The sequence below is a fragment of the Lolium perenne genome, chromosome 3 (assembly GCF_019359855.2).
Source record: "Lolium perenne isolate Kyuss_39 chromosome 3, Kyuss_2.0, whole genome shotgun sequence".
Lineage (NCBI taxonomy): Eukaryota > Viridiplantae > Streptophyta > Magnoliopsida > Poales > Poaceae > Lolium > Lolium perenne.
This window is the reverse complement of record NC_067246.2, coordinates 124,941,344-124,961,210: the sequence shown is the minus strand read 5'-3', so window position 1 is coordinate 124,961,210 and position 19,867 is coordinate 124,941,344. Positions and strand designations below refer to the sequence as shown.

At 45.1% G+C, this 19,867-nt stretch overlaps 2 protein-coding genes across 2 annotated transcripts; one reads left to right on the top strand and one right to left on the bottom strand.

Annotated features, from left to right (window-relative positions):
• The first annotated feature begins 7,071 nt into the window (after window positions 1-7,071).
• On the top strand, window positions 7,072-10,829 carry LOC127342297 (small COPII coat GTPase SAR1A). The gene is made up of 3 exons (XM_051368227.2): window positions 7,072-7,385; window positions 7,508-7,639; window positions 10,222-10,829. Exons 1-3 carry the CDS (start codon window positions 7,257-7,259, stop codon window positions 10,540-10,542), a joined length of 582 nt encoding a protein of 193 aa, XP_051224187.1. The 5' UTR covers window positions 7,072-7,256; the 3' UTR covers window positions 10,543-10,829.
• A 5,662-nt stretch (window positions 10,830-16,491) lies between these two features.
• LOC127342294 (phospholipase A1 PLIP2, chloroplastic) lies at window positions 16,492-19,867 on the bottom strand. The gene is made up of 5 exons (XM_051368225.2): window positions 19,071-19,867; window positions 18,136-18,645; window positions 17,991-18,050; window positions 17,399-17,815; window positions 16,492-17,245 (listed from the first exon to the last, which is right to left on the bottom strand). Exons 1-5 carry the CDS (start codon window positions 19,572-19,574, stop codon window positions 16,712-16,714), a joined length of 2,025 nt encoding a protein of 674 aa, XP_051224185.1. The 5' UTR covers window positions 19,575-19,867; the 3' UTR covers window positions 16,492-16,711.

Sequence of the window (19,867 nt, the reverse complement as noted above, 5' to 3'; positions counted from 1 at the left end):
AATAAAGCATATGTATCATGTAAATTATATCTTACAAGTTGCAAGCCTCATGCATAGTATACTAATAGTGCCCGCACCTTGTCCTAATTAGCTTGGACTACCGGGATCATCGCAATGCACATGTTTTAACCAAGTGTCACAAAGGGGTACCTCTATGCCGCCTGTACAAAGGTCTAAGGAGAAAGCTCGCATCGGATTTCTCGCTATTGATTATTCTCAACTTAGACATCCATACCGGGACAACATAGACAACAGATAATGGACTCCTCTTTTATGCATAAGCATGTAACAACAATTAATTTTCTCATTTGAGATTGAGGATATATATGTCCAAAACTGAAACTTCCACCATGGATCATGGCTTTAGTTAGCGGCCCAATGTTCTTCTCTAACAATATGCATGCTCTAATCATAAGGTGGTAGATCTCCCTTACTTCAGACAAGTCGAACATGCATAGCAACTCACATGAAATTCAACAAAGAGTAGTTGATGGCGTCCCCAGTGAACATGGTTATCGCACAACGAGCAACTTAATAAGAGATAAAGTGCATAATTACATATTCAATACCACAATAGTTTTTAAGCTATTTGTCCCATGAGCTATATATTGTAAAGGTAGAGGATAGAAATTTAAAGGTAGCACTCAAGCAATTTACTTTGGAATGGCGGAGAAATACCATGTAGTAGGTAGGTATGGTGGACACAAATGGCATGGTGGTTGGCTCAAGTATTTTGGATGCATGAGAAGTATTCCCTCTCGATACAAGGTTTAGGCTAGCAAGGCTATTTGAAACAAACACAAGGATGAAGTGGTGCAGCAAAACTCACATAAAAGACATATTGTAAACATTATAAGACTCTACATCGTCTTCCTTGTTGTTCAAACTCAATACTAGAAATTATCTAGACCTTAGAGAGACCAAATATGCAAACAAAATTTTAGCACGCTCTATGTATTTCTTCATTAATGGGTGCAAAGTATATGATGCAAGAGCTTAAAAATGAGCACAACAATTGCCAAGTATCACATTACCCAAGACATTATAGCAATTACTACATGTATCATTTTCCAATTCCAACCATATAACAATTTAACGAAGAAGAAACTTCGCCATGAATACTATGAGTAGAGCCTAAGGACATACTTGTCCATATGCTACAGCGGAGCGTGTCTCTCTCCCACAAAGTGAATGCTAGGATCCATTTTATTCAAACAAAACAAAAACAAACCGACGCTCCAAGAAAAGCACAAAGATGTGATGGAATAAAAATATAGTTTCAGGGGAGGAACCTGATAATGTTGTCGATGAAGAAGGGGATGCCTTGGGCATCCCCAAGCTTAGACGCTTGAGTCTTCTTGATATATGCAGGGGTGAACCACCGGGGCATCCCCAAGCTTAGAGCTTTCACTCTCCTTGATCATGTTGTATCATCTCCCTCTCTTGATCCTTGAAAACTTCCTCCACACCAAACTTAGAACAACTCATTAGAGGGTTAGTGCACAATCAAAATATACATGTTTAGAGGTGACATAATCATTCTTAATATTTCTGGACATTGCACAAAGCTACTGAAAGTCAATGGAATCGAAATATCCATCGAACATAACAAAACTGGCAATGCGAAATAAATGGCAGAATCTGTCAAAACAGAACAGTTCGTATTGACGAATTTTATCGAGGCACCAGACTTGCTCAAATGAAAATTCTCAAATTGAATGAAAGTTGCGTACATATCTGAGGATCACTCACGTAAATTGGCATAATTTTCTGAGTTACCTACAGAGAAAACAGCCCAGATTCGTGACAGCAAAGAAATCTGTTTCTGCGCAGTAATCCAAATCTAGTATGAACTTTACTATCAACGACTTTACTTGGCACAACAAAACACTAAACTAAGATAAGGAGAGGTTGCTACAGTAGTAAACAACTTCCAAGACACAAAATAAAAACAAAGTACTGTAGTAAAAACATGGGTTGTCTCCCATAAGCGCTTTTCTTTAACGCCTTTCAGCTAGGCGCAGAAAGTGTATATCAAGTATTATCAAGAGACGAAGTGTCAACATCATAATTTGTTCTAATAATAGAATCAAAAGGTAACTTCATTCTCTTTCTAGGGAAGTGTTCCATACCTTTCTTGTGAGGAAATTGATATTTTATATTACCTTCCTTCATATCAATGATAGCACCAACAGTTCGAAGAAAAGGTCTTCCCAATATAATGGGACAAGATGCATTGCATTCAATATCCAAGACAACAAAATCAACGGGGACAAGGTTATTGTTAACGGTAATGCGAACATTGTCAACTTTCCCCAAAGGTTTCTTTGTAGAATGATCAGCAAGATTAACATCCAAATAACAATTTTTCAGCGGTGGCAAGTCAAGCATATTATAAATTTTCTTAGGCATAACAGAAATACTTGCACCAAGATCACATAAAGCATTACAATCAAAATCTTTAACCTTCATCTTATTGATGGGCTCCCAACCATCCTCTAGCTTTCTAGGAATAGAGGCTTCGCGCTCTAGTTTCTCTTCTCTAGCTTTTATGAGAGCATTTGTAATATGTTTTGTGAAAGCCAAATTTATAGCACTAGCATTAGGGCTTTTAGCAAGTTTTTGCAAGAACTTTATAACTTCAGAGATGTGGCAATCATCAAAATTCAAACCATTATAATCTAAAGCAATGGGATCATCATCCCCAATGTTGGAAAAAATTTCAGCAGTTTTATCACGGTAGCTTCAGCGGCTTTAGCAGTTTCAGGCAGTTTCTCGCGCTTTGCATTAGAAGTGGAAACATTGCTAACACCAATTCTTTTATTATTAGTAGTAGGAGGTGCAGCAACTTGTGTAGCATTAGCATTACTAGTGGTGGTAATAGTCCAAACTTTAGCTATATTAGCTTCTTTTTCATTTTCTTCTCTTTCCCACTTAGCACGCAATTCGGCCATCAATCTTATATTCTCATTAATTCTAACTTGGATGGCATTTGCTGTAGTAACAATTTTATTATGATGATTTTCATGAGGCATAACTTTCGATTTCAAAAGATCAACATCAGCAGCAAGACTATCGACTTTAGAAGCAAGTATATCAATTTTCCCAAGCTTTTCTTCAACAGATTTGTTAAAAGCAGTTTGTGTACTAATAAATTCTTTAAGCATGGCTTCAAGTCCAGGGGGTGAATTCCTATTATTGTTGTAAGAATTCCCATAAGAATTACCATAGCCGTTGCCATTATTATAAGGATATGGCCTATAGTTGTTACTAGAATTGTTCCGGTAAGCATTGTTGTTGAAATTATTATTTTTAATGAAGTTTACATCAACATGTTCTTCTTGTGCAACCAATGAAGCTAACGGAACATTATTAGGATCAACATTTGTCCTATCATTCACAAGCATAGACATAATAGCATCAATCTTATCACTCAAGGAAGAGGTTTCTTCGACAGAATTTACCTTCTTACCTTGTGGAGCTCTTTCCGTGTGCCATTCAGAGTAGTTGATCATCATATTATCAAGAAGCTTTGTTGCTTCACCAAGAGTGATGGATATAAAGGTACCTCCAGCAGCTGAATCCAATAGGTTCCGCGAAGAAATATTCAGTCCTTGCAGCGTGTCTTGATCTCCCCGGCAACGGCGCCAGAAAAAGTGCTTGATACGCGTACAGCACGCGTCCGTTGGGAACCCCAAGAGGAAGGTGTGATGCGTACAGCGGCAAGTTTTCCCTCAGTATGAAACCAAGGTTTATCGAACCAGTAGGAGCCAAGAAGCACGTTGAAGGTTGATGGCGGCGAGATGTAGTGCGGCGCAACACCAGGGATTCCGGCGCCAACGTGGAACCTGCACAACACAAACCAAGTACTTTGCCTCAACGAAACAGCGAGGTTGTCAATCTCACCGGCTTGCTGTAACAAAGGATTAGATGTATAGTGTGGATGATGATTGTTTGCAGAAAACAGTAGAACAGTATTGCAGTAGATTGTATTTCAGTATAGAGAATTGGACCGGGGTCCACAGTTCACTAGAGGTGTCTCTCCCATAAGATAAACAGCATGTTGGGTGAACAAATTACAGTTGGGCAATTGACAAATAAAGAGGGCATGACCATGCACATACATATTATGATGAGTATAGTGAGATTTAATTGGGCATTACGACAAAGTACATAGACCGCTATCCAAAGATGCATCTATGCCTAAAAAGTCCACCTTCAAAGTTATCATCCGAACCCCTCCAGTATTAAGTTGCTAACAACAGACAATTGCATTAAGTATTGCGCGTAATGTAATCAGTAACTACATCCTCGAACATAGCACCAATGTTTTATCCCTAGTGGCAACAGCACATCCATAATCTTAGAGATTTCTGTCACTTCCCCAGATTCACGGAGACATGAACCCACTATCGAGCATAAATACTCCCTCTTGGAGTTACAAGCATCTACTTGGCCAGAGCATCTACTAGTAACGGAGAGCATGCAAGATCATAAACAACACATAGATATAAATTGATAATCAACATACATGGTATTCTCTATTCATCGGATCCCAACAAACGCAACATATAGAATTACAGATAGATGATCTTGATCATGTTAGGCAGCTCACAAGACCCGACAATTAAGCACAATGGGGAGAAGACAACCATCTAGCTACTGCTATGGACCCATAGTCCAGGGGTAGACTACTCACACATCACTCCGGAGGCGACCATGGCGGCGTAGAGTCCTCCGGGAGATGATTCCCCTCTCCGGCAGGGTGCCGGAGGCGATCTCCTGAATCCCCCGAGATGGGATTGGCGGCGGCGGCTTCTCAGTAAGGTTTTCCGTATCGTGGCTCTCGGTACTGGGGGTTTCGCGACGAAGGCTATTTGTAGGCGGAAGGGCAGGTCAAGGGGCGTCACGAGGGTCCCACACTATAGGTCGGCGCGGCCAGGGCTTGGGCCGCGCCGCCCTATAGTCTGGCCACCTCGTGGCCCCACTTCGTCTCCTCTTCGGTCTTCTGGAAGCTTCGTGGCAAAATAGGACCCTGGGCGTTGATTTCGTCCAATTCCGAGAATATTTCTTTACTAGGATTTCTGAAACCAAAAACAGCAGAAAACAGCAACTGGCACTTCGACATCTTATTAATAGGTTAGTTCCAGAAAATGCACGAATATGACATAAAGTGTGCATAAAACATGTAGATAACATCAATAATGTGACATGGAACATAAGAAATTATCGATACGTCGACGTATCACTAGTCACCATAATTTATAAGTAATTCTATAAATTAAGCATAAGAAACAAACACGGTGTGCACACTGTCACCTTCACACCGTTGGACAAGGTGTCCCCGGAGATCACATAATAAAACCACTTGAGTAGCACAATAGTTGAAGAATAACATCTACTTATTCAACTAGATTACAAAGCTCATGATCACATAAAGATCATACATGTAGAGATAGATAGACCACATAGCTACCGGTAAAACCCTCAGCCTCGAGGAAGAACTACTCACTCCTCATCATGGGAGCCAGCAACGGCGATGAAGATGGCGGTGGAGTCGATTGAGATGGCTCCGGGGGCAATTCCCCGTTCGGGCAGGGTGCCGGAACAGAGACTTTTGTCCCCGGTTCTTGTCTGCGATGGCGGCGGAGCTATGGAACTTTTCGTGGATGGGTGCTTATTGATTTAGGCTTTTCGCGTCGGGAGGCTTCTTATAGGCGGAAGAGCGAGGTCGGTGGAGGCCAGGGGGGACCCACACCACCCCTAGGCGTGGGCCTAGGCCAGGCCGCGCCTAGGTGTGGTCTGGCCGCCCTGTTGCCTTTCTTCGACTCCCCTTCGGACTTCATCTTCGTTACGGTAAAATATTGACTTCGGCTTTTGTTTCGTTCAATTTCGAGAATATTTCCTGACAACTTTTCTGAAATAGAAAACAACAGAAAACATGGAGCTGACACTGTGGCATCTTGTTAATATGTTAGTGCCGAAAAATGTATAAAAATGCAACCAAGTATGAAACATCAAAAATTATAGATACGTTTGAGACGTATTAGACCATGTCGCCATTCATGGCCGCAAGCAGATCATAGTCCAGTCCAAGGGCACTGGTGAGTGCCGCCGAGTGCGCCGGTGAGAGTGGCCAACGGTGTAGACGAGAGATGGGACAATCAGAGAGAGAACACCCGTTGGGGACGAGGTACGCGTCCTGGCCGGTGGTGAGCAGTAGAGCTATGACGGCCGACGAGATGGAAGATGACTGTTCCCAGATCCCGCTAGGGCTGTTGTTGATCCATGCAAGAATTCGTCCCCTTTAACGTGAGGTGTGTAGAAAACCAATTGTGGTTTGGTTTTCTATTTTTTTAGATTAGAAAGAAAACCGGTTTGATGCTAGGTAATTTGTAATTTCACGATAAATATTTCCGTTTTTTGGCATTCGGTGTGTTTTGCCAAACGTATCGCAAAATTGTAATGGTACTGGGCAAAGACACGTTTTGGCAGTGTGTTTCAGCAAAGATCGAAAAATAATAGTGTTCCGTGGTAAATTTTCCTCAATGTTTTTTTTAGAAACTCAGTTAAATTTTACATAGCTTGACTTTTTCGAAAAAAATATAGATCTTATTCTTTGGAGCGGTGGTAGTGCTGGTTTTCATGATGTGTCCAGATCTGCTCTGTTAGATCATTAATTAGGAAGTTGCTGATGCACATCCCTGTCACGAATTTGTTCATACATCTCAAGAAAAAAAATGCTAGTGAAAATAGTTGATGTTTTGGCTCGACTAGTTGTCTCAATTTCGTATGATGGAAAGAGAGTCCTTTGTTAAATGTTAACTTTAGTGTTTAGCATAGTTTTCACCTGATGTGATGCTCCACCTGTTTTTTTTTTTTTTTTTTTTTTTTTTTTTTTTTTTTTGAAGGCTGATGCTCCGCCTGTTAATGACCCAAAGTTGTGGGTATACAGTATGTGTCAAAGCGCAAAATGGTGGTGTTTTGTTGAAAAATCTTAAGTAGGAGGATTTAATTAGAAAATGGAATAAACAGATTACATTCTTCCAGAAGAAAGTGCACGCCGCGCCAGCGAAGAATCTAGAACACAACATATAACCACGGCGGCACAGCCCACAGGAAGAAGAGAGAAGGGAAAGATAAATTTCTCTCCGACGCAAAGGAGGCTAGCGAGCGAGCGAGCAAGAGGGAGGGAGATTGGGGTGACGTTGTGAAGAGGAATAGGAGGAGATCGCCGGAGAAGAGGAGGGGCAAAGATGTTTCTTGTGGATTGGTTCTACGGGGTGCTGGCGTCGCTGGGGCTGTGGCAGAAGGAGGCCAAGATCCTCTTCCTCGGTCTCGACAACGCCGGCAAGACCACCCTCCTCCACATGCTCAAGGACGAGGTCTGTCTCTTCTATCCTTTTGATCCGCGAGAGAGCGGAATCTCATCTTCTCTTCTCCTCTCCTCCCTAGCGATTCTTGATTTGGTCTGACTGGTGTGTTTGTACTCTGGATTGGATGGCAGCGGCTTGTGCAGCACCAGCCGACGCAGTACCCTACGTCGGAGGAGCTGAGCATCGGGCAGATCAAGTTCAAGACCTTCGATCTAGGCGGCCACCAGATCGCACGCCGTGTCTGGAAGGACTACTACGCCAAGGTTACCTTTACTTCTTCTTGCTCTCTGCTTCTTTACTTACGGTTAGGAGTTCATCTTTGTGCACATGCTACGAGATCTTGACCGAAAGCAGTTCCTGTGTTGAGTGAAACCAAGAGATTGTGTTTAAGCACGAGGAGTATCTCTGATCAGGGATATAATCTGATTAGCTGAGGTAAAGGGGGCATCTTGCCGGTAGAGCAAGCATAATTTATCATAATTTAACCGCTTAGTCTTCATCAAATTGATAACTAGGGATGCTGCCGATGCTAGTTATCAATTTTTTGCCGGCTGTTCATGGTGATTCTGAAAATGCCACAGGTTACTCCAGCTCTGTTTGTTAGTCCTCTAGATTGACAGTTGACCAATCTTGAATGGAGGGTTATAGGTCTCTATCCAAGCATAAAATATAATAATGGTTATAATTGCAGCCACCTTACCGAAATTGATATCAGTGTTAATGTTATTCAGATGATAGAGGGCCAGAGAGTTGTGTAGATTTCCTGGCCAACTGAAACTTACAAAGCTTCCTAACATCACTCTGCAAAAGCCATATGAACCAAAGAGAGAGAATCTATTTCCTAGCAAGGGTTTACTTAACAGAGCAGAATGTCCACCAGATGGACCAAATCCACCAATTTGTAGATAGTGATAGACAGTTCTTGCTTACGGACAATCGCTCATGTAATGTGTCACTAGACATTTTGAATGTACAAACACATATTCCCCACTTTATTACCAACTAAACACCTAAAGACTCTGTGGTCCATTTTTCTGTTGTTAGGTGGTAATATGTGGAACCTGGGTGGTATGTTTGCAAAGCTGTCCAGAAATACTGATACTGGTCTAGAGTTCTTTTTGGCTAAATATGTACAAGGCTTGAAAGATGTCCAAGATTTAGCACAGGGTCCTGTTCTTGCATAAAAACTGTCTATTGAGCTGAGTTTACCTGTAGGGTATACATAAAAAACTTCTACTGGTGGATGTGGATAGGACAACTTCACCAGTATTTTGAGAGCCTTGCTGCAGTCAAGGGATCATACATGGGATTTTGATCTTTCCAGCTCTCCTTGTTGGGAGCATTCAGCTATCAGTCATGTGTCCTGGGCATATTTAACCTGTATTCACCAAAGTTTAATCTGAAATTGCATGTCTCATGGTATGTTAAGTCGTGAACTCCAAATAGGTTCGATCACCACTCCATTTCCTTTATGACAGTTCCCCCAGAAAAGAGAATTGACATTGCAACTGTGCCCACATACTAAGTTAACTGTTCTACCCAAATGATACCTTTCCAAATTCCATCAGATTTTCTTCCAGCACACAGACTATAACTGCTCCAGAAATGATTTTTATCTTCACTTATGTGTAATAGACTAATAGTTCTAAATTTGGGCACTACTAGTTCACTATTGTCTCAAATGTGCTGATGCATAACTGTAGAAGACTTAAACACACTATGAATTGTGCTCTATTGCCTAAGGACTTCGCAATCATGAATTTTCATGTGTTGTGGTTTATAATCGTCTGGGATTGTTAAGTGAATGATAAATCTGGAAATGCTGCTTGGAACTTTATTATCTTATCTTGCTTGTTTTTTTTGTTTTTGTTAATGCCACGCTTGCTCATTGAAATTTTGAAAGGATGTACTAGAGTACTTACATCGTTGTCCTCTTCAAGGCTTATGTGGATGGTTATTTTTAACAATATTGTGCTTCAGATCTCGATCTAACTCCTTTTTGATTGCCTGTGGGAAGTTTTTTGTATTGTGAAAATGTTGGAAGTTCGGTTGAGATGTTAAAATCTAAGTTTGATGATCACAAATTGTGTGGTTTTGATGTTTTGCTTGTTTAAGAGTGGAGATATAGAGAAAGACAGGAAGTAGTTAGTAAGCGAAAGCTTTTATGTCCATGGTATGTGGCTGATAATACAGTAGAGTAGTTAAGTGACTATGTGCAGCTTATCTATCTTTGGTATATGGCTGTTAGGAGAGTTGGGTACGTAAGTGACTATTGGCAGTGTTGTCATGAATTTGTGGATTGTTTGCCTCTTTGTTTGGCTATTTTCTATTGTATTTTCTTTCCCCATAAATAATTAACACGCTAATGTATCCAGGATAGCTGGAAATGGTTGGAATGTATACTCTTCTATCCATTTGAATTACAGAGATGGAAAAACAGCCATTTCACCATGCAGTAGATTAGAATGAGCAATTTCACATTTCACCACACTGACCGCCATGCAAGAGAACCATCTCGTGCACTGCTTCACTGTTCACATCTCTGTGCAGATTACAAGGTTATCCTATTTGAATGATTAAATGCTAACAAACACAACAAGTGAACACTTTTACCTTGTTATGAAAATCACATTTCAGTCATACTGGAGTGGACTCGCCTTTCATGTACGGAAATGGCTGTTTATTACTCAGATTTAATCCAAATAGATGAACGCTACTGCCACTTTTCCCTCTGTTGAATACTAGTCCAGGCTGTTGGTAGTAACCTGTGAATATTTGTAGTTTTGATTTTGTATGTTGCCATATTATTCTGTCGGCTTCTTTTAATTATTAATCTGTCTGATAGGTTGATGCTGTTGTTTACTTGGTGGACGCTGCTGACAAGGAGCGGTTCGCAGAGTCAAAAAAGGAGCTCGACGGCCTTCTTTCAGATGACTCCCTAGCGAAGGTGCCTTTCCTTGTACTGGGCAACAAGATCGACATACCCATCGCAGCATCCGAGGAGGAGCTGCGCTACTACCTTGGACTGAGCAACTTCACCACTGGGAAGGGCAATGTGAACCTATCCGATTCGAACGTGAGGCCCCTGGAGGTCTTCATGTGCAGCATTGTCCGCAAGATGGGCTATGGCGAAGGGTTCAAATGGATGTCTCAGTACATCAAGTGAAAGGTCTTCCTGCTGTCTTCAGTGGCAATGTTCAGGTTTGGTACTTTGTCACTCTCCTGATGCTTTGGAGAAACCTGCAGCTGTAAGAGAAAGTCTTTCTTAGTGGTAGGGAAAACTTGTAAGTTGATGTTACTCATAGATATGTGGCGGGGTTTCTATTTTTTTGATTGTTCGTGTGTAAGATGGTTCTATTAGTTACAATGTGGTTGCTGAGATCATCTGTAGACATGGGAAGTATTTCAGCTAATGTGATCTGGCATCTCTACCTGTGAGATATTTATTACCAACTTAGACTGAAATGTCTATTACCAACTGGTAGACATACACTGGCTGGTGTAACCACATGAATGAACTAGAAAACCTAGGAGGGTTCACCAGCCAGCCGCATCCCATTTCTCTAACCCTAGCTGTTTCCCATGGTTCACCAGCCAGCCGCATCCCATTTGCCTAACCCTAGCTGTTTCCCTTCTTGGACACCTTCAGCTGTGTAAGAGAATGCTGTTGCTGTCGTCCTAGCGGTGGATGGCAGACAGTGTGGCGCCCTCGTGTGAGTGTTCACTGGTGTCCGATGACTCCATGTTGGCCCGATAGCAGTGGCGGAGCCAGGACAACAACACATTGTGGTCAGCATAATGTTGTGTAGTCAAATACATGTATTTATATAAATTTTTAATTATTTTTTGCACACATTTAGTTTGTATTGTTGAAAAACTGTGTAGTCATTTGACTACACAGCTCAAGTGTGGATCCGCCACTGCCCGATAGTAGTTTCCATTTCTGCGATTATTATTCACTGTTCCGGCTCCTGATGAGCAGCCTGCTGGTGAAGGTTTGTCATTCATTCTTTTGATCGAATGACGTCGGATTTTGAGGTCTCGGGTGAAAAGCCTTGGCGTTTGCCAGCTTGTTCTGGCAATGTATTTGTGCCAGTGTTGCAACCTTCTTGAAGACGAGGTGTTCCAATTGCAACCGGCGTTGTACCGGTGTTGCAACCTTCTCGAAAACGAGGTGTTCCAGGAGGCAGGATTCCGCCATGTTGATCACAGCATGGCAATTTTTCGTCTCCTGTATGTCATGCACCCTTCCTGCTGTCAGCGGCAGTAATCAGGGTTGGTTCTTCATCACTCTCCTCACTCTGGCACTCTTGCTGCTCTGGAAGAAGCCTGTAAGTTGATGATTGTCCTAAGATCTATGGCGGGGTCTATTTATATGATTGTTTGTGGTGATTTTATTACTGACTGTGAGGTTTCTGGGATCATTTGTAACGTGGCAAGTATTTCTGCTAATGCAATCTGTCGTCTCAGCTAGTGAAATGTCTGTTACGGTAACGTGGCAAGTATTTCTGCTAATGCAATCTGTCGTCTCAGCTAGTGAAATGTCTGTTACCTGTTGAATTTTGCTGCTACCGTTGGTCTGCGATTCTTGAAACTTCTGCCTAACCTTGTCCATCTAAAACAACCGGGTCTGTTAAACATTTTTCAGTGTAATCCATCTTTTCTCCCCGGGTAGAGCAATGTACTATTATCAGTACAGTCCAGACAAAAAGGGAAGTGTATTCATTTAGAAAGAAAAAAAAAAGTGCAGATAAGTACTTGCTCCGTTCCATAATAATTGAACAAAAAAATGGCTGTCGTTTTTCCGTTCGGAATTCCTATCCGAACACCACTCGATCTTCTAGAAACTTTCTCCTACACCTGGTTGCATGCACAACAAGCAAAGGCCTCCATCTGGACTGAAGACAGAAACAGTAAGGTGAAGTCGCATTTGGAGTTGGAAAGTGCTGGGCGTCCCCCGGGGGATCTGATTCCCCAGCCCCCGGGTCCCCTGCCGTCGGATCAACCATTTTAACGGTTAGATTTGCATGTAGCAAAAAAACACCTCCGGTAGCAAAAAATCACCCCCGGCAGCAAATGACTGAAGCAAAAAACGGTTCGTTCAGAAAAGAAAATAAAACGGCTGGGCTCGCCGGAGACCTTGCCGGAGACCTCGCCGGAGACCACGTAGCAAAAAAATGTGCTAATGTAGCAAAAATGAAAATCGTCGGAGACATCGCCGGAGAACTCACCGGAGATATCGCCCGGAGACATCGCCGGAGACAACATAGCAAACATATTATACAATTGTAGCAAAATCGTAGAAAAGTTGTATCAAAAAAAATATACGAATGTAGCAAAAATGTTGTATCAAAAAATTTATGCTAACGCTAGAGCCCTAAGTCAGCAAACTCCCGGTAGCAACGGCCGTCGCCCATGACAGCAACTTCGATGGCCGCCGGCAGCAACTCCGCCAGTCTCATGTAGCAACGCCCGTCGCCCATAAGGTAGCAGCTCGGAGGCGGCCGGCGACAACGATGGGGTGGCTGCAGGAGGAGGTAGGCGGCGCGACGGCATGGGCGAACACCGACGAGAGGGAGGCGCGGGAGAACGGCGGCTCGGCCGCCCTTGTAGCAAGCCCCGCCTCGCCTTGCAGCAGCAGCCATGTCCAGGACCTTGGGCGACGTCGACCCCGGAGGGTTGCACATGCCGGAAGTCAGGGGAACCGACGACCGCGCGTGGGGGAGGCGGCGGCTGCAGTAGGATTTGGTCGGGGAAGGCGGCGGCCGCGCGCAGGGCAGGTGAAGCACGGCAGCACGCCGTGGAGCCTTAGGAGGGAGCGAGAGCTGCGGGAGGCGGCCGGCGACGAGCGCAGGGCAGCTGCTGGAGGAGAAGGTCGGGGGAGGCGGCGTCCGACGAGCCGGGCCGGCACGCGCGAGCTTGGAGCCGGGCCGGCGGCAGGTATAATCCAGCGTCCTAGCTCGTTTGCCGGCGGCGGAGGTTGGTGGGTGAGAGGGCCGGCGGAGATCGGTGAACAACAGCAGTGTCCGGTCCATGGAGAGAAGGAAAAGGAAAGAAGGAAGGGGAAGATAAGGCCTAGGTGGGTCCCACACATATGCGTGGCCAGGAGGCGTCCGCGTGAGTGCGGTGCTCGTCCGCGCGATGGACGGCCAGGAAGCAGGAGGCTGTCACGCGCCAGATCCCCCGGGGGTTTACAATCATTTTCCTTTGGAGTTTGCATTCCTGGGTTGTGATGATCGAACTCAACTTTTCCTTCCCTCAGAGAGAAAGGAAGATCAAACCCAACTTGCACCTTTGAGGTTTTGGATCATCGGAGGCTTCCACATTTGTTAGTTCAGTACATTTCTGTTTCTAGGTTGTGGTGATGGAATTGTAAGCTGACAGTGACAGTAATGTGTCGTAGATCGGGCTACTCATGTTCATTCCTAGCCGGTTGTATGCTAAGACTTGAGACCCATAAAAAGGATAGACCAGATTGAAGAGCTATGAGTAAAAACAGTGTGCATATTTTACAAGTGTTGAAAAAAAATGGAGGAGAAAAAGAAAAGAAAAAAAACAAGAACAGGACACACTGGTACTCATGCAGTCATGCGCGCACTATAGTGAGTGAGAGCTAAGGCGGCAAGAAGCAGAATAACATCGATTCTCTTGCAAGAGAACGAGATAGTTTTGTGATCATCCAGGCATTAGGCATAGCAATACAAAAGTTGGCAATGAGCTCCCTAGGGTGCATTGTGATCATGCATTACAAAAGGAGCAAATTTCGGGATGTGCATTGCACTCTTTCTGAAGCAAAAGAACCCTACATTGGTTTCAGTACTCCAGAAATAAAGTATTTCAGTTGGTTTCAGTGATAACAAAAGTAACAAACTAACGTTGGCGCAAAATATTAAATCACTTTTATGGTTAGATGTTCCAAAATAACCATAGTAGACTAAATTTAACAGGCATAACACCCCGAATAACCAAAGTAACCCATATAAACAAAATGAAAGTCAACAAAATTATATATCACATTACCTAATCACATTACCTAATTAACCAAAAGCCACATAGCTGTTTCACTAACTGCATGTAAAGATAACTAAAAGGAACAGTGACCGTAATTCCATTTCCGTTTTTGGTTTTTCCAATTTGTTTTTTTTTTCAGTTTAATCTCAGTTAGGGACATCCTTATGTGGTATGCTAGAATTCACTCGTGTCAAAGCTAAAGCCATCCGACCGCATGTTGCAAGTTGCAACACACAACGAAGTCTATGCCACTTAACCTTCGGTTGTCTACAATTTCTGAAGATAAGATCTAATGAACATTGTGATTTGCGAGGCTATCCGTTTCTATTCAAGGTTGTGAATTTTTATTTTTGCTAACATAACATTTCTTTTATCTAGCAATAGGGAGTACTCTGTCAGTCCGCCCTCCCTCTTTACTCAACATTTTTTGCAAGTTTGGCCGATTTTGTTTGTAGGATAAAATGTGAACATATACAACACAGCCAGGCATCGCTATCACTACATCTACTAGTATGTAATATTTTTTATAATGTATTTATTAGGTACTTTGATGTTTATGCTTCCTCCATTTTAGATTACTCCGTATTTTTTTATCACTAATTACTCTACTATTGGCATATATTTCATGTAGCACAATATTGATATCATTAAATTCTTATTCCAAAATATTACTACTTCCTCCGATCCATAATAAGTGTCCGTTGGTTTAGTGCACCTTTGTAGTAAATCAGCGACAACATTATGGATCGGAGAGAGTAGTTTTTATGGCGGTAATTTTACATCACAAAAGTTGCATCTTAATACAGTAATCGTTGATCAAAGGCTTGCCGTTGCAAACCCTGGGACTATTTTCTTAATGAAGTAACTTGAACAAAATTATTAAGACGGTAAAAAACGTTATTGGTGGTTTTCCTCGGTCTCGTCAAAAGTCTCCATGCATTTCACAAACGCAACCGATCGTCTCTTACCCTCGGCCACTCCTTGTGGTTAGAAGCGGAAAAGGACAAATACGAGCGTGTATCCCGTGCAAGTTTCGCACTCGCCGGCCGGCGGCCGGCTGGGACTGGATCTTAGCCTTGCTTGGGCGTGTCGGTCTCCCCCGTCGTCCTCCACCACAGACACAGACAGACCGGAGCGGACGTTCTCCCGTTCAACCGCGGCCAGGCCAAAAAGTTAGACGAGAATCCCATGGATGGGATGGGATCGCCCAGGTGGCCGGATCGGCACCACCGGCCGCTTGACGCCGACCCCCGCGCTTGTCGCCACCCGCGCGCGCGCCGGCGAACGTTCCCAGGCGCAACCGCGAGACCAAAAAAATACACAAAGGAAAGAGAGCCGGGGTTTCCCGTCGTCGATCGCCGGCCGACCGAGCTTGACGGTTGACGGATCGACGAGCGGCTCTTCCGTCTGGAACTTTCTAAGCTGATGCGCTCGTCGCTTTCCGTCGGATCGATCGTCATGTGGCGGAGCTCTGATCGATCAATGCACGCGACTGGAATGGGGTTCGGAGGAGAAGATCTCCCCTTTCGAGATCGCCGCTCAGTTCGGGAACGGTAACCGTGGCCCGATTGGTGCGCTCGCCTAAAATTGGGAGGAAGCGACGAGTGCTTTTCTTGCCTGTTTCCGTCACTCCACTACTCTACTACATGTTCTACGGTTATACATACATTGAAGTTTCAAAACAAACTAGGTACGGAGTACTACACGGGAACCACAGCAGAAAGCAACGCAATTCGTCAACCTCTTACCATGGTTTACACTATTCGCATCGACTGCATGTTGCTTGTCAAAGAAAACAGGGTACCTGTCCTCCCTCCCTGTCTGAACGTACACCAAACCTGGAGAATTGGACAACTACTCAAGTCTACTCCTTTGTGGCTCCTTGCTAGTCAAGCAATGCCTAAACGATAAGTCCATGACCACGTACGTACGTAATGCAGGTTTTTGGCAACTGCCGACTAACTCACTCCTGTTACAAGTTCAGTACTACTACCTAGGTACTACATTTTAGCATGAAGTATGAGATAATCTCGTACAGCTCAACCTCCTTTTGCCTCATAAGCTGGGGCAAAGCCGCAAATAGATCAGAAACACATGAGGCAACGACGATAAGAGATCATGCTAGTTCCAACTTTGTTGATGGGACTTTTGTCTAATCTGAGACTTTCTGTTAGAGGAGCTATACATACACTTTGCTGATCGATGGACCTTTTAAAACAGGCAGCTAGCATCCGAGCATTCTGATCACGACGCGTGTTCCAGCTCGGACAAAAGAATCATGTACCGCTGTGCAAACGAACGAAACGAACGGATCACCCTACCATCTAGGACCGCAATCTAATGGCCAGGAGAGCCCCCAGCACGAGCAGCTTCACCGGGACCAGGAACATCAACAGCTGGGACGCGTGCTGCTGGAGCCTCCTCGCCGTCTCCCGCCCTCCTGTCGCCACGGCGTCCGCGACCTCGCCGAACCACCCTTTGCCGATGCCGCTGGTCAGCATGCCGTGCACGGCGAGCGGCCACCACAGCAGGAGCTGCCACCGCTCCCGCTCCACCTCACGGAGGCGCCGCACCTCCTTGCGCACCACGCCGCGCACCGACCGCAGGTACGAGTTCACGTCATGGTCACGGTACACCGTCCCCTTGGGGCCGTAGGCGCCACCATCCTTGAGGATATCCAGCGGGTGCGGGGAGTTTAAGAAGGCCGACAGGGCAGACTCGAGCTGTTTCAGGGAGATGCCCGCTGAGTCGCCCAGGTGGTAGATGCCGCTGTCCTGTGGGAGAAGGTGGTGGTGTGGGGATAGCCGCTTGTCCGGCTGCAAGATCAGGACTTCCCCCATTGGGGCATACAACAGTTTCTGCATTGAATTACAGAGAAAGGGTTACAACAACAAGAATGCAGTCGTGGGCCTCTATTGTTTGTTTAGTACAGGAAATATCTATCGCGTACATTTAGAAGACTGATTTACCATGTGTGTTCAAAATAAATAGGTCATCAGACCTGAGCGTACCTGGTTTGTAAGGCATGGGTGACTGCGGAAATTCCCATTGGCAAGCTTCAGAATGTTGGCGACATGGTCGGGATAGTTGCATGAGAATACTCGAGGAACAATATCGCGGTGCATTGTGATCGATTGCACATGACTTTTCGGCAACCCAAGTTTACTGAGTAAGTGGTCACCGCCGCACATGATGCACGGGGCACCAAATGTTATAACAGGCAACAATGACGCAATAGGTGCCTCCCCTCTCATCAATAACATAAGATTCACAAGCAAAGCCAGACTTCCACCAAGAGAATGCCCAGTGAATCGCAATGATGCAGATTTACCATAAGTTCTCAAGTGTGATCTGACATATGGCAGCATTTGGTGATACATTCCCTTGGCAGCTTCGTATATTCCCCTGTGAACGAGCACATCCAGTCCCTGCGGCGCATAACAAATGTATAGAGATTAAAAAATGTCTGTCCTGTTCCTTCAATTGCTTATCGTTGAATTTGTTTGGTATATCCATAATGCATAATAACTAAATGAAGCTGAAGATGTTAAAATGATTGAGTGCCAACACGATAAACTGTTTCCATCTTAACTAGTAGCATACCTCAAATTTGACGGGTTCAAATAGTAGGTTCGCCTGCCAAGAAGCGATCGACTCTGAGCCCTGCCAATAAAATAAACAAGATAAGCTGCAGGATCAACTAATATGCTAGGATAGAAGCACATGAGGTATCAGGAAAGAGTCCTACCTGTACTACAAAGTATCTTGTGCTGCCTTTATCATCATCACAAATAAACCATTCAGAGGGACATGATCTTGAAGAATTCAGATCATCTGCGACAGCTTGTCTTGTTTCTTCCTTGGCGGCAACCATGGAAGTTACTGAATTTGTTGTGGCCACAAATGAGGCTTCGTCCAAGGTTAAACCTTCGCCGTTCTCACCATTCACAATGGCCATGATGGTTGGACCACTGTCACCATTACTCCTGGAACCAAATGGGTTGATGCCCATCGCACGGGAATGCACATACGACGCAGCAGATGCCATGACTTGGTATGCACCAAAAGGGTTTATCATCGGTCCATTTCCTTTTTCCTCCTTGCTCTCCAGCACAGCATTCTTGACAACTTCAGATTTTCTATCTGGAGCTTCACCTTTCTCAGTGCCCTGCTCTTGTTTCCGATCAGGATTAGCTCTGTCCTTCTCTTGCACTGATGTTGTCACAAACTGCAAGCTGTACCGGCGGAGACATTTTGGCTGACATGGACGAGAAGGGAGCAATGAGTTTACATCAGAGAGAGATGAATAACATCATCCAAGAGCAGCTTAAGCCAAGTGACAATTGTTGGACAACGAAAGACAAATGGAAACCATGGACATAGCTCAAAATGTTCTACTAGAAAGGGGTCCCAAATTTGGGGCCAGAATCCCAAAGGGTGGGAGTGGCGAAGCACAGTTTACAGAACAGTAAAATTAGTAGTACTTCACCGTCTTCCAAAACAGGCTAAATTTAGCTTTATATTCCTAAAAATACCACAATCGGCGGCAGCAATGTGGAAATTTAGAGCATGAGCAAATTACTGAAAGGAACTATAATCTTCACGAACGGGGAATTCACGACTGACTGTGATTAAACAGGGAGGGAGAATGGATGTAACTTGGCAATGCTGCAATGATGGTACCTGTATTTTGGGGATCATGTAGGCGATGTTGCAGAGGTAGGACATCCTGGAGTACTCCTTGGCGTCGTCGATGGACACCTTGCGAAGGAGCCTCGAGAAGGACGCGCGGTCGAACACCTCGCCGTCGTGCTCATCCGTCCCCACGGGGCAGCCTTCGTCCTCGCCTCCACCGCCGCACGACGCGCACCTCTCGCCTCCGACGACGTCCGCCGGATCCTCATCCTCCTGTATTCCCCTGCGTCCGCCGCCGCCGCCACCTGCCTCGGCGTCCGCCTCATCCGCCCACCGCGGCTGCACCCGCAGCATCTGCAGCACCCAGTTGCCCTGCTTCCGATCCTCCGCCGCGTCGGGCCTCGTCCCGGCTTCCTCGCCGCGAACTTCGCCGCCGCGCGGCCACATGCGCGGCATGGCGGCACGCGGCTGCCGCTGCACCGGCGGCGGCGCGACCGGAGCCTGCGGCGGCGCGGCGGGCCGCACGCCGCCAAGAAACCTCAGGGCGTCCATGGCGCCGCGCGCGCTACCGAGTCCAAACCTCTTCCTCCCTCTCTCTCCTCGATCTTGGGCTCCGCGGCGCGCGCGCGGTTAAGGCTTTTGCGGCTGTATCGCGGCGCACGAGTTCACCGTTGGGAATAGCGCGGCTGGCGCAGGTGAGGCGGCAATGAGAGAGAGGAGAGGAGAGAGATGGAGGCATGGGCGGTGGAGAGGTCCTATATAGGTGGAGCCATGGCCATGGAGGTCGGAGGGGATAGTTTGGTTTGTGGGGAAGAAAGAGGGAGGGAAAGAAAAATCTCTTTGCT

Bases quoted from the DNA above. Each gene is read 5' to 3' on its own strand.
- LOC127342294 (XM_051368225.2), bottom strand. From the start codon at position 19,574: ATGGACGCCCTGAGGTTTCTTGGCGGCGTGCGGCCCGCCGCGCCGCCG. The intron at 17,816-17,990 runs GTATGCTACTAG...TATGCGCCGCAG, and splicing joins TTGAACCCGTCAAATTTGAG to GGACTGGATGTGCTCGTTCA. The intron at 17,246-17,398 runs GTACGCTCAGGT...AATTCAATGCAG, and splicing joins ACCCATGCCTTACAAACCAG to AAACTGTTGTATGCCCCAAT.
- LOC127342297 (XM_051368227.2), top strand. From the start codon at position 7,257: ATGTTTCTTGTGGATTGGTTCTACGGGGTGCTGGCGTCGCTGGGGCTG. The intron at 7,386-7,507 runs GTCTGTCTCTTC...ATTGGATGGCAG, and splicing joins TCCACATGCTCAAGGACGAG to CGGCTTGTGCAGCACCAGCC. The intron at 7,640-10,221 runs GTTACCTTTACT...TCTGTCTGATAG, and splicing joins GGAAGGACTACTACGCCAAG to GTTGATGCTGTTGTTTACTT.